Here is a 14773-nt window from a genome sequence, read left to right as displayed (position 1 = left end):
TCATCCATAAACCAGTTACATGCACAAATAACAAAAAGCAATGTAGCCAACATTTATTAGAAAAAAACAACCCCAAAGATTTGGGACCAAGAGCGGTTAGAGGTAAAATCTCTATTTGATGGGGCTTCATCCTAGACCTATGAATTCCATTGGACCCATAAATGATACATCAGAATAATCTTTTAGGATTTCCAATATCAATAGGTTGATCGTTTCAATCTTTCAAAAGGGGAAAAGATCTTTGAGAGTTGTTTCGAAAATCCGAAAGAGAGGTGTATCATTCCTGAATCTAACTGATTCTCAGTGGTTGAGGAACCAGATCTAAAAATAATAGGGATTCTAGTTGTAAGATATACAATGAAACCGCAGCTGGAATTGAGATCTCACTCAAAGGAAAGAAATCAAATATCTTGAATTTCTTTTCGTTCCTTATACGGATTGATCTGATCTTTGCAAGGACCACGAAGGGGAATTTGTTGAAATCTTTCTCCGGGAAGAGAAGTGAAACATAATCAACTTGAATTTGGGACAGCTATTCAAAATCTTAGTGAAACACTAGATTTTTTATCTCAGGTCTGATTTAGTGAAATTATACCACATTGAATCCATAAATTTTTGGCACATAATCAAAAAAAAAAAAAAAAAAAAAAAAAACCTCTTATTGCATATCCTTAAGAATTTTATGATAGTTAAACATTTTCTAATTTGTCCACATTACAACCACTTAACCTAAAAGCTCAATATGTTAAGTAAAGGGTACAACAACGTATATCAACACACACAACACCCCCCCTAGCGCATGTAGGTCCACACACGCTGTCACGTGGCACCAAGGGGTACAAAACATGGGGACAACAATAACACATAACACAAACCCCTCACACTTACTAGGGATCTAACATCCGACCTTCTAGCCCTAATACCATGCTACAACCGCTTGTCCTAAAAACTCGAGCTGTTAAGAAAGGGCTCTACATGATGCAAATAAATTCTATTCCAAAAAATACCATCACAAGAAGGGAGGAACTGGCTTAAACTAAATTCAAAGGGTTCAGGCCAAACCCTACAGTCCTAAATATTCTAGCCAATGTTTCAGTTAACTCTAGTCAAGATGGGTCGAGTATTTAATACATGTGTTCTGGAAAAGAAATCAATTAATTCCAGTCCAAGACTTAGGCTGTGTTTGGTAACGTTTCTGTTCCAGCAACAACGTCTCGTGTCAAAAATGGAAATTTCAGTTTCTGTGTCAAAATGCCCTTTTTTTTTGTTTTAACGAAACTGAAACAGAACTACCTTTTGTCGTTCCGTAAATTCTCGTTGCTAGCGGTTTTTTTTTTTTTTCACTTTTTGTTCCAAAAAAAAACGAAAAACACCATAAATGCACCAAATGCTTTATTCCGTTTTTTTGGAACATTACCAAACGCAGCCTTAGTCAAGAAGTTTCAAAACACAAGAGTAATATGTGCTAAAAAAGAAAAGCATTAATTAGTTAGTTGTAACTAGTATCTAAAGTGGTGAAGTCTTATTTCAGTCAATAGGAAGTTTCCTTGTTAGTTGTGAAAGACCTTGAAAATATAAAGTTAATTCTTTGGTCTAAAAAAAAAGGGGTGTCTAGGAGGAAGTCCCTACAAGAGTCTAGAACCCTCCTAGCCACTCTATATAAAGAGCTGTCTATAAGCTAATGTAACAACAGAATTTGAATGAACTCTTGGTTCTGGTTATGAGAAACAGTTTAGAAGAGAGTCGTATGCAAGGTGAGAAACCTTGACGTGAGAGGCCTAGGTGTAAGTTCTTCTTCCCCTGTTCTCCCAATTGATACGACTCTTTTTATTTACTATTCTTACTTCCCTACGATTTTATCTAGTAAGGATTCTAATTATGTCGCCAGAACCAAACCAGGATCTCATCACTACAACAATGTATATCAACAGTCCATAGCTTGTATCAGCTGATGGCACCAGGTCAATCAAGTTTAGATAAGTTAACTGAGCTGGACCAACAAATTCCTTGAAAAAATAGACCTTTTGGTCCTGGTTTTAAAAGCATCAAGCACTGGTCAATTTGAACCTTTACCTGGGCATATTCTCAGACTTCCAGCGCTTAAACTTCGTCATTATGTCACATTTATTAATATGGCAATCTATTAAGTTATGGCTTTCCATGTTGTGATCTTGATGCAAGCACGATCCAGCAATGAGGATATGGTCAATCCTAGACCCATAGTTAAATTCTTCAGCTCCGGTACACTGTGGCCAGCATGTGTATGCTTCTTTACTGTGGAATTACTCAAGATGGAAAGATGATTAGAAGATCATATGAGAACTCATAATACAGAGACTGCAATTAGATAGATTATCTAAATAACCAATTGAGGCATCCAATGCCCATGTAGAGATAACTACTGCCACCTAGATCAAATAAAATAGTGCTTCACACTAAAAAAGAGTTCAATAGTTAATTAGATTGCAACTTTGACACTAGAAGACATTGGGGATCAATAGTTATGAATAGTAAAAAATTGTAAAAAGTGACGGAATGGAAAATGTGTATGCACACTACTTCATTGAGTTTCATTCCTATCATAATTTATTTGATCTTTTATCACTAAGAATATTGCGCTTAGTCAACCTGGATTATTCTCTGCATATCTAGGCGATGGATTTATTCCTCCCACTGCTAAGAAACCTTTACATCAAAAAATTTAAATTGCAAATATGACTTCAAGCTTTGAAAAATAAAGCCAAAAATAAGGACAAACCCCCAAAATCCATTGTCAACATAAATTAAAGATTTACATTCATTGTAAAAGTGGTGACACGAGTCTCAGGGGGAAGTATTTGAGAAACAGCATGGTTAGGATGTAAATTCAGCAGCTAATTCTCATAATATTAGGGGTTGCAAGTTTGGCCCGGCAAACCCTAGCCCACAAGAGGGAATAAGTGTCCTCGTCAAATTTAAACCAGAAGAAATTTCAATTATTTATCATTTATACTAGAGACATAAATAATGCACCATCCAAATACAGAAGCCACCAAAAATATAAGCACATGGTCAAAATCATCAAACAGAAATCATAAATTAATGCAGGACTTTATACCGTTCAGGATGCTTTACTCTGAAAACATCAAGAAAAGGCCCCCCTTGTTCCACTAACATAGATCTAAGCCATCTCCGGAACCTAAAAAAGGTTAACCAATCAGTGAAACACCCCCCCATGAAATATCATAAAGACAAAATAAAAATGTTTACTTTATTTGAACCAACTTTACTTTGACTATCTAAAAGAATAAAATTCAACCTTATGTAGAATGTATTTGTGATATTACACTATGATCAAGAAACTGAGCGATAACTCACTCATTCTGTGCAAAATCTGGGCCTGCATTACAGGAATCTATTGCGGCAGGAGCAATGTTGAGATCCCCAACAACAACGATCCTCTTTCCCTGTCTTAGGAGATACTCCCATCTTTTCTACAACAGAAGGTATGAATATCAACCAAACAGTAATTAAATGTGCAAGGCAATGAAGTTCAATGATGGCATGAATTTGTCATAGCCTAGGAGGATATACTAACTGTTTTAAGTTCCTACTGATTACGATTATGTTTCTTTCCTACATGCTATATGAACCAAAAGTTGCCGTGTTTAGCTTCATGTAAATAAGTGCTTGAACAACCACCTATGTAATCTGGTTTTATTGCGCAGAGATATCAGTGTGCGGTGTGCCCAATACACCCCAACAGAAAGTAGAACAAAGAGACAAATTTTCTTTATTTTAATAAGAACAAAGAGACAGTTCTAGGTGGCAAATGAATTCCCCACCCCCCATGAATTGCAATTATTCCAATTCCAACTGTTGAGAGTTACAAATTATGAACCGCTTGTGTATTTTTGTATTTCCTATTTAAGGGCTTATGTGTAAATGCAGATAAGCAAAGAGTTTTCTTGTGATCACATAATCATTATTTTGATATAAATAAAGGTGATTGCAGCAGGTGGGATACACTTATTTTCTCCCACTCGGTCTGCCCTATTTTCTCCCATCTTCCCTTGGACACTGGTTAGTTTGTGAACTGATTATGTTGCATGGTACCAGGGCACATCTAATCATTTTTATATAGCTTCATTGATTCTGGTTTGAGAGTCTCCAAAGAAGACATGTGATGTGTGCAAAGCCAACAACCATTGTTGAGTGTGTTTATGATGGTTTCCCTTGTTGATTAAAAAACAGAAATAAGGGTTCATGCAAAGCTGTGATGATGTGTACAAGTTACAATCAAGGTATTGCTGTGTTTGATCCTCATAGGGATCATCAGAGATCTGCTTTAGTGCAGGTTTTCGGAACTTGCTATATCTGTGATTCTTCCATAGCTGCGAATCCAACCGTCAGATCATGACTAAAGTTTGCAGGGATGTTTGCCATCTCTAAACTGATAGAGACAGAAGACTAGCCTGATCAGGTTTCCTGTTACGATGATATGCAATTTCTCCCAAAACTGGATTTTTCTTATCCCAACGGTTCTTTTTTTCACTGGACATTACAAGACCTGCTGTTCTGGTATCCTGGTTCTGATGTGATGGTGGTTGCTAATTTTGGAATCCTGGTTTTGATGTGATGGTGGTTGCTAATTTTGACGAGGAACCTTGAATTCTTATTCTGTTTTGCAACTGACGTTCCCTTATCTGCAGAAATCTGTTATGAGATTTACTTTGTGCAGGTAGGACTCAGCAGTACCTTATCATCCAACCATAGGATTGATCTGAAGTTTTAGTACGTTATTGAGTCTTTGATCAGAAAGTAATCCAGATTATATCTGCTTATTCGGTTATTCCAGATTCCTCCTGAAATCTAGATTTTTCTCCTGCAATGCGAGTATTCTGTTGCATGCGGTTTGCAATCCGGCCTTTGCATCTGCTATATATATATATATATATATTTCTGATCTAGTACTGATTCTATATTTGGGACTGTAATTGACATTGGTTCTGATCTGGTATTTTGTGTGGCTGCTGATTCTGAAATTTTCTACTTCTGTCTTCCAGTGGATTTCTTTTTAATATCATGTGTACAAAAGTGGACAGCATTCCAGTCAAATAGACTTCTTCCTCACTAGAAGGCCTGACAGATGGATGTGCAAGGATTGTAAGGTCATACTTGGGGAGAGTTTAACCCCTCAACATAGATTGTTGATCTTGGACATGTACTTCTGTTTACCGAAGAAAAAAAACAAGGAACCAAGTGTGCCCCAAGGTTAGGTGGTGGAGATTGAAAGGAGAGTTAGTGGGGTTCTTTACAGATAATGTGGTGAAGCATGGAAAGTGGGGTTGTGAAGGGGACGTCAACACGATGTGGAATGTGATGACAGGTTGCATTAAGAAAATTGCTAAGGAGGTTCTAGGGGTGGCTAGGGGTACTAAGTTGGTCCCTAGAGAGACTTGGTGGTGGGATATTGAGGTTCAGGCAGCCATTAAGACTAAGAAAGATAATTTTAAACTTTGGCAAAGGATTGGGGAAGTTGAAGATAAAGAGAGATATAAGGCTGCCAGGAACGAGGCAAGAAAGATTGTGGGGAAAGCAATGGCGAGAAAATATGATGACTTCTACAACAATTTAAATACCAAGGAGGGGAAAAGGCTATCTATAAGATAGCCAAAATTCAAGAAAGGAAGAGTAGGGATCTCGACCAGGTCCGATGTAATAAGAATGAGGATGGTAGAGTGCTTGTGAAGGATGAAGACATAAAGAGGAGATGGGATGAGTATTTTTATAACTTGCTTAATGGAGACAACCCTAATAGGAGTGGTTCGAGTAGCCTGCCCCACAGTAGGAATCATAGGTACGTACGCAAGATAGGAGAGACTGAGGTTAAAGAAGCCCTAAGGAAGATGAAAGTAGGGAAGACACCAGGCCCGAAAGAGGTCCCAATTGAAATGTGGAAGAGTTTGGGATCACATGGAGTTGTTTGGTTGACCAAGCTGTTTAACAAGATTATGAACGCAAATAAGATACCTGATGAGTGGAGGAGAAGCATTACTGTCCCAATTTACAAAAATAAAGGTGATATCCAGAACTACAACAACTATAGAGGCATAAAACTTATGAGTCATACTATGAAACTATAGGACAAGGTAATAGAAGTTCGCTTAAGAAGAGAAACTAATATCTCAGGGAACAAATTTGGTTTCATGCCTGGGAGATCCACTACAGAAGCGATCTACCTTCTTAGGAGGCTTACGGAAAAAGCCAGAACCTACAAGAGGGATCTTCGTATGGTCTTCATTGACCTAGAAAAGGCCTATGACAGAGTTCCCACATATCTAATCTGGCAGATTTTAGAGAAGAAAGAAGTGTCAAGAAAATACGTGGATATACTTAAAGACATGTATGGAGATGTGGTGACTAGTGTGAGATCTGTGGGAGGCCAAGGTGATGAATTCCCGATTAATATTGGGTTACACCAAGGATCCGCATTGAGCCCTTACCTATTTACACTGGTCATGGATGAATTAACCAGGAATATTCAAGAAGAGGTCCCGTGGTGCATGTTATCTACAGATGATATTGCACTGGTCGGTGAAACAGTGCCGAAGATTAATGATAAGTTGAAACTATGGAGATATACTCTGGAATCGATAGGTCTTAAGATAAGTAGAACAAAGATGGAATATATGAAGTGTAACTTCAGTCGATCAAGGTTTGATATCAAGGAAGTGAAAATTGAGGGGAGAGAGATCCTGCAATGTGACTGTTTCAGATATCTGGGCTCTACGTTAAACAAAGAAGGTGAGATTGATGATAATGTTTCCCACAGAATTAAAGTAGGATGGATGAAATGGAGAGGGGCGCCTGGAGTGTTATGTGATCGACGTATTCCTCTAAAGCTTAAGGAAAAATTCTACAGAACAGCCATAAGACCAGCTATGATGTATGGTGCAGAATGTTAGGCAATCAAGAAGCGGAACATAGATAAGTTGAGTGTGGCTGAGATGAGGATGTTGAGATAGATGTGCGGCAAAACCATGAGAGATGGAATAAGGAATCACTAGGTTATAACAGATTTAGGAGTTGCACCAATTCAGGATAAGCTCAAAAAATGTCGGTTACGATGGTTTGGGCATATCCAAAGGAGGCCTTTGGATACCCCAGTATGAAGGAGTGACCAAATGCAGATGAATTGAGCTAAAAGGGCAAGGGGCAAAACAAAAATGACAATTGATGAGTTAGTTAAAAGAGACATGCAAAAGTTAAGTCTTCACCCTAATATGGCATCTAATAGAGCTGCCTAGAGGGCTAGGATCCGAGTTTCCGATTGTTCGTAAGTGGGATGCCCCAAAGTTTTCTTCTTTTTTTTTTTTTTTTGGCGGATTTATGTAGCCGACCCCATTTAGTTGGGATGAGGCTAAGCTTTGTTGTTGTTGTTGTTGTTGGGTGTTCACCCATGGTGGAAATTCAAAGATTAAAGTATCAGTATCGATCACTGTATCGGTCGGCCAAAATTAAGATACGTATCTAAGGGTATCGTATCGTATCGGAGATACGCTAAGATACACTAAAGATACGCATATAAATGTATAGGAAACACTTTTTTAAACACTTTTGCATAAAAAAATTGTTAAAAAAATCTATTGATAACATGTATTATGCATAAACACTAAATTGAGTGTATCGCACTAAGAATTCAAGGTTTGTAGTTGTCCCATAAATGTAAAATCCTTGTTCTCAACCTTGATTCCACTTTAGTTAGAGAGAAATATGGTTGGTAGCAACTTTGGAACAAAAACCCCTAAAAAAATCGTGTTTTCTGAAAAATTACCAATCTTGGCCATTATATCACCATAGCGCACTGTATCGATACATACCGATACGTACTGATACTCAACAATACATATCGACTGATACATACCAATCGATACATATTGATACTCACTGATACGTACCGATCGAGATACCAAAATGTACATTTCACCTCGATTTTATATTTTCCATAGAGTATTGGTACATATCGGTGTGTATCGGTGATGTATCGGTGCATAATGGTATGTATCGTAGGATATAGATACGAAAGGATTTTAAAAATTCCATGTATTGTATCGGTGTGTATCTTATCGGTTGGCTAAATTTAAGATACATATCGGAGGGTATCGTATTGATATCGAAGATACTTTAAACCATATTAACTAAGCGTTGCCTCTAATTACTTACTGTGGGCACAAGCTCTAAAGGTTTACATTAATACAAAAGGAAAACTGAAGTATTTAACTTCAGTACCTCCACCCAAAGCTTCCAAAGACTAATACTTCAGTACCTCCACCCAAAGCTTCCAAAGACTGAGATTGGATATGTGAGAATGATGCATTACTAGTGTGGAACAGCTTGGAACCCTCCAATTACTGTGAATGTTATGTTTCTTTTTTTGATAGATATGTTTCGTACTACAGCAAAGGGCGTTTGGATGATGAAGAAGAGAGTTTTTTTCATGATAAAAATATGTCATGGGTGTATGATCTGTACGAAAAGATCTTTAAATTTAAGCACAGTGACAATTATATGGAAGATCACTACAGTGCCCTCAAGGGCACGTGGGAAGAACTAAATATTTATCAGCCTATCATTACTGATTTGGAACTATTAAGACTCAAACATGCTAAAATTCAAGAGGTTAAATTTTAATCCGGTTTAAATCCTGAGTTGCAGCCTGTAAAAAGTCAAGATTCTTGCTGGAGAAAAAGTTCCTTCTATGAAGTATTTTTCCGTGGTCAATGTATTGTGCCTCCCTCCCTTCCTAAATCTAAAATCACCTCTTTCGTCCAAGGAAAGTTTGCCTTGATGACTAGCAGTGGAGCTGTGGAGGTCATAGGCTCATAGCCATGATTCTAGACACAATTGTGGTTCAAGGGGAAGCTGAGGACATAGCATCGATGGTCATGGGGGACAGAGACCCACTCAAGGTTTATGTCATTGTACACACTATAAAAAAAAATAATCATTCAATTGACAAGTGTTGGGTGATGTATGGTAAGCCTTAATGGGCGGGGCAATGGACTTATACATCAGTGGCTGATGGGAATTTTGAAACAGTGCCATCAAATGATACTACAATTGCTTCTACATCTAGTTCAAGTCAATCAGTCACTGTGTCTCGCGAGTCATGATGAGAATCATACTCTGTTAAAAAGAGTACACAACTTAACACTTAGTATTCCACCTCCTCATCCACTGCTACTATGACTAACCCACACAGGTAAAGCTGAGCTCCCAGCCTCTTCATTTCCTTCTGCTTGGATTTTTTATTCAGGTGCCTCATCTCATATGACTGGGATGCTAAATGTGTTAACTTCTTTCCAAAGCTATTGTCAATTGTCATCCATCTAGAGTCATTCTTGTTGATGGTCTTCTACTCAAGTTTCTGGTCATAATGTAGTCATGGTTCAAGAACTCGATCGAAACCTACGAAATTTAGCAGGTTTCGACCGTATCCCCAAGGGTCGAAATGATATGTCCTGTGACTTTTAAAAGTCACAAGTTTCGACCATGTTTCAACGAAATTTCCCATATTTCAAAATTTCCCATGTTTTTTTACCAAACCAACTGGTTCGACTTAAACCAGGTCCTATATAAGTTAGTTTGAAATGAAACCAAAGCCTTCTTTAGCAGAATTCGACCCTAAAAGAAACCAAAGCCTTCTTTAGCAGAATTCGACCCTCTCTTCTTAGTTTCTTCTCTAAGGAGTTGAAAACTTGGGAAAACAGTGGAGATTTCCATTTTTTTCCTAACAAAGTTGAATCTAAGGGTGGTTCTTGCTTCATCTACATAAGAAAGACAGCTTGGACCAAAAAGGTAAGTCCCAAGTTACCCTAAAATCATTTTTATAGAAAATACTTGTAAATATAGTAGAATTATGTAAATTTTTTATATGTTACTTAGGAGGACCCGATCTACTCATTCACGGTGGCCAATTTTTTTTTTGCATGTTAATGCCTTTTTTCTGTTTTTGAAAATGCATTTACCTATAACATATTTCAGTCAACAACTCAATGTAATGATTACCGAACCTTTGGTTCACCACACAAACATGACTTTGTGTTTTTTTTTATGAAACTAATGATGTAAATGTGTTAGAAATGTCTAAAATAGGATGTACACAAAAAATAAGGAAAAAAACACTGTTTGGGGATCGAAACCTAAGTTTCCACCAAATCGGGAAAAATTCCCTGGTTTCCTCGAAATATCCCAGGTTTCGACCGAAATTTCGGTCTCCCCAAGGGTCGAAACCTGGTCAAAACCCGATACCTTAAACCTTAAGTGTAGTTCCCCATAGTTCTTTTTCTTTGTCACTTATTCTTCATGTACCACAGTTACCGTTAATCTTCTTTCAATAAGTCAAATAACTAAGTCACCAAACTGTTCTCCTACTTATCATCCCTCTTATTGTGTCTTTCAGGATCTCCAAACAAGGAGGATGATTGGTGGAGGGTGTGAGAGAGAGATGGGTTACCACTTCTGTTGCTGCTAGTGGTTCTTCTCCTCGCCAATGGCATTTTTTGTTTGGATCATTTATCTCTCTTCAAACTGTGGTATATGGATCTCAATTGCAAGTTTGTTTCTCGGATTAAGTGTGAAGCTTGTGAGCTTGAAGAGTCCTACCGTCATTTCCCTCCTCATGATGTTCGTAGAAGTACATCTTTTTTTTTTTTTTTTTTTTATTCAAATATTTGGGGTCCATTCGTATTAAAATTCAATCTTCTTTTTATTACTTTATCATAGTCTTTAAGGCATCACCTAGGCATCCAGCTGCCTTGATCACCTTGGACACCTTGATCTCCTTGTTGATTTCATCTTGCATCTTGACCCCCTCCAACGCCTGGGATCGCACAAATGACATGAAAAATTTGGTTTTATTACGTTTGTGGATGACCACTCTTGATTGACTTTCTTGTATTTGTTAAAAGATCATTTGGAATTTGCCAGTCTAAAAACAATTTTATAATGAAATAAAACTCAGTTCGGTGTCTGATTATAAGTTTTTTGTTCTGACAATGCTCTCAAGTAGCCAAGTATACACAGCATGAGATTTCTTTATTTTGTTATGAGATGGCATTATTCATCAAATTGTTCATATTCCCCTCAACATGATGTTGCAAAAAGTAATAATAAGCATATATTAGAGATTGCTAGATCACTATTTATTACTTCATATAGATATTCCTAAGATATTTTGGGGGATGATGTGCTTATTGAGTGTTCTCATTATACGCATAACCATGGTACCGTATCAGCCGATACGTATCGGTATAGGCCCTTACCGATACGTATCGGTATAGGCCCTTACCGATACGATGCATGGAATTTTTTAAATCTTTTTCTATCGATAAGTAACCTACGATACATACCGATACACACCGATACGATACGCACCGATACGTACCAATACTCTATGGAACATTAAAAATCAAGGTGAAATGTACGTTTTGGTATGTATCGGTATGTACCGACCAATATGGTGCACTACGGTCATTAATCGCCAAAATGGGTCATTTTTCATAAAAAAACACGATTTTTTGAGGGGTTTTTGTTCCAAAGTTGCTGCCATCCATTTTTCTCTCTAACTAAAGTGGGAATCAAGGTTGTGAAAAAGGATTTTACATTTATGAGACAACTACAAACCTTGAATTCTTAGTGCGATACTCAAATTTAGTGTTTATGCATAATACATGTTACATATAGATTTTTTTTTTTTTTAGATATTTTTTATGCAAAAGTGTGTAAAAAAGTGTTTCCTATCCACTTAGGTGCGTATCTTTATCGTATCTCCGATACAATACGATACCCTCCGACACGTATATTAATTTTGACCGACTAATACTGATACTTGAGTCCTTGAGCATAACTTCTTCTGTTCTTAGAAATCGATCTCTTTATCTGTTGTTTTTCCTACTTTTCAAGTGTTTTCCTTACCACCCATAGTTTCTGTTGTACTTGTTTTGTTCACCATTTGCAACCTGGACTTGATAAGTCGTCTCCTCACGCAGTTAAGTGTGTTTTTACTTAGTATTCTCCTACTCAAAAAAGGTATCTTTGCAATGATCCTATTTCTCGACAATATTTTGTTAGTGCTGATGTTCCTTTCTTTGAGAATGATCCATGTTTTCTAATGATGGTCATGCGTTAGAAAATGAGTTTTGTTATTCTTTTTTTGTCGTCTCTCCTCATATTCCTGTTTTAATAACACTTGCAGATGCTCTATCTCCGTCTAAATCCAAACCTCCTTTTAAGTGTCCAAGTGTTGTCCTCAAGCATTTCGTGAAGCTTCTTGTTTAGTTCTTTACTACTACCCCCTCCACTCCAAAATCTTTTTCTGGAAATACATCATCTTCTCCATCAACATTGACTTAGCAGTTTCTCTCTGGAAAAGTACCTGCTCGTGTACTCAAAAATACCCTATTACCTATCTCATTGCTCAGTTTGTCTCTGTTTCTCATCTTCCTTCTTCATTTAGTATTTTTTTTTCCTTTGCCTTCATCAAACCATTATGTTCCAAAGACTATCACAAGACTCCTCATCCTAAGAGGAAAAAGGCTATGGATATGGAGATGGATGCTCTGCGTAGTACTTAGTAGTCAAACATGGGAACTGGTTTAATTTACCTCCAAACAAAGAGCTTGTGAAGTGTCGTTGGGTGCATGCTATCAAGTATAACCCTTATGGCATTGTTAAGCGGCTCAAAGCTAACTTAGTCGCTAAAGGAATCAATTATTTCAAGACATTTTCCCTGGTTGCCCATCTCAATTTTGTAAGTGTCCTAATTTCTCTAACAATTAATCTCAACTGGCCCTTATTTCAAATTGTCATTAAAAACAACTTTTTGTATGGTAATTGACTTAAAGAATTTTATATAGAGCAACCTTCTAGACATGTTCCTCAAGGGAAGAGTGCACAAAAAGCATGCTTCGAAAACTTACTGAAATTTCGGTCTGATGTAGATCGAGCATGCAAGAGAAAGAGGCTGCTGGTTCCATCAAACCAGACCAGCTAGCCCCAATGTTGGCCCATCAAGCCAACCCAAAATCAGAAATTAGTGTTCATGTGAACAGTACCCGTGAACAGTAATTTGGTCCCTTTTTGTTTCCTTTTTTGTGTTAACAAGTAGCCAAATTCAGATTTAGTCTTCTAGAATAGTTCACAAGTCAGTATTTAGTTACTAAAATTCATTAGTTTCTATTTCATGTTAGTTTCCATTTTAGTTTGTTTATAAATTGTAACGTTATGCCTCGCCTATTTAAGAGAGACCATTGTAATCGACTATTTTCGGCTTTCTTATTTTCCATTATATCCTTTGTGAGAGAGTGTTTGAGATTTATTTGAAGATCTGAAGTTAATCCTACAGATCAGTTCAAGCACAGCCAAGGAGATCTGAACCAATTGCAAATGCAGCCATTGACAGAGTTTTGGAAACTTGGATTGAAGTCCAGATCTCCAAAACCAGTGAGCAGTTCAAACTCATCTTTTGAACGATACCTAGACAGGTTAAAAGGGATCTTAATTCCAATTTTGAGGATCATCCAAAGCCAAGAACCCTAGTTTCTAAGGAATGGTCAAACGTTTCCTAATTCATGTCAACAACATAACACTTAATTCAACCATCGGAATTGTCTCATCTTTTGAGGGTTTGTAACCCATATAGGACCTTCATCTACTCCAGGTTTCAACTCCATCTGAGCTACAATTTGTGAATAATCAAAATCTTCTCTATTCAACCAGAATTTCAAATCCTGCCTGGGATCAAGATCGCTTGTGATTCTAGTCTTACATCATTGTCTTGTCTTACATCATAGTCAAGACAATATGCACACTAATCATGGATTCAACATTGTTTCAGTCAAAATTTCACTGTTAACGCTGAAATTTGATCATGCCGTAATTATACATATAGAATGTCATTTAATTACTGATTTTAGTTGAATATACATGACTAATTTGACTACACATTGTGATTTCTTATGATTACAAGGTTTCAAAAGATGTGCACGTATTTGATGCTAAATGGACAGAGATGATTCAATCTAAAAGCCTGCACCATAATGTACTCCCATGGACCGCCTAACTCAAGGGATCACACCTTGAAGAGGGTTTTGCGCAGAAGGAAGGAAAGAAAGGAAGAGAGTGGCGGCAACCATCTCTCCCCTAAAATATCTTTTCTTTTTCTTTTCTTTTTGGTTTTCTAAAATCTCTCTTTGTCCAAAACAAAATAGGATTCTGTCTTTCTTTCCTAATCTCCTGCTTCAACGATCTCTCTCTCCCAAGATCTCTCTCTACATTCTTTCCTAAAAAAAAGGAGAAGTCTCACACCCTTCCCTCTCTCACGGATCTCTCCCTCTCTTTTCTCCCACTCACGCCAGCTCTCTCTCCCTTTTTTTCTCCCTCGTTTTCTATCTCTCACTCACGGTTCTCTCTTCTTGGGCTTCTCGGTCTTGAGGCTCTCCTGGATCTCAAGGTTTGTGCTTTGGTTCTCCTTCTTCTTAGATCACACCTAGATCTGGAGTCTAGACGATTTCTCCTAGACAACATTGTATAGAGATCATCACCATTGCACCAAGGTTCCATCACCACCATTGCAGCCGCTACATTCCCTCACCTACGTTTCGTGTCTTTATGGAAGATCGTCATTGTTGCTGCCTCTTATCAATTAGCCCCATGAGTTGCCAAGTATCTTCTGCCTATAAGTGATGAAGCATTGATTCCTTTTAATTAATTTCTGGTTTGGTACACTTGA

General features: G+C 37.5%; 1 protein-coding gene across 4 annotated transcripts in view; it reads right to left on the bottom strand.

Moving 5' to 3' along the window:
• Positions 1-14773, bottom strand: part of LOC122073964 (DNA-(apurinic or apyrimidinic site) endonuclease 2) — a 90358-nt gene that overhangs the window by 29303 nt on the left and 46282 nt on the right. For 2 of the 4 annotated variants that reach the window (XR_006138931.1, XM_042638708.1), the window contains exons 5-7: positions 3358-3473; positions 3098-3178; positions 2074-2274 (exon numbers count right to left, since the gene is read on the bottom strand). Coding sequence is in view for 3 of the 4 variants with exons in the window: in XM_042638708.1 (XP_042494642.1) it covers positions 2074-2274; positions 3098-3178; positions 3358-3473 (398 nt within the window). In the remaining variant the exon portion in view is untranslated. The remainder of the gene's footprint in view (positions 1-2073; positions 2275-3097; positions 3179-3357; positions 3474-14773) is intronic. The other 2 variants (XM_042638710.1, XM_042638709.1) reach the window with 2 other exon arrangements.

This window comes from Macadamia integrifolia, chromosome 3 (assembly GCF_013358625.1).
Source record: "Macadamia integrifolia cultivar HAES 741 chromosome 3, SCU_Mint_v3, whole genome shotgun sequence".
NCBI classification, from domain to species: Eukaryota; Viridiplantae; Streptophyta; class Magnoliopsida; order Proteales; family Proteaceae; genus Macadamia; species Macadamia integrifolia.
The sequence above is the reverse complement of the archived record's forward strand: the minus strand, read 5'-3'. Positions and strand labels throughout refer to the sequence as shown.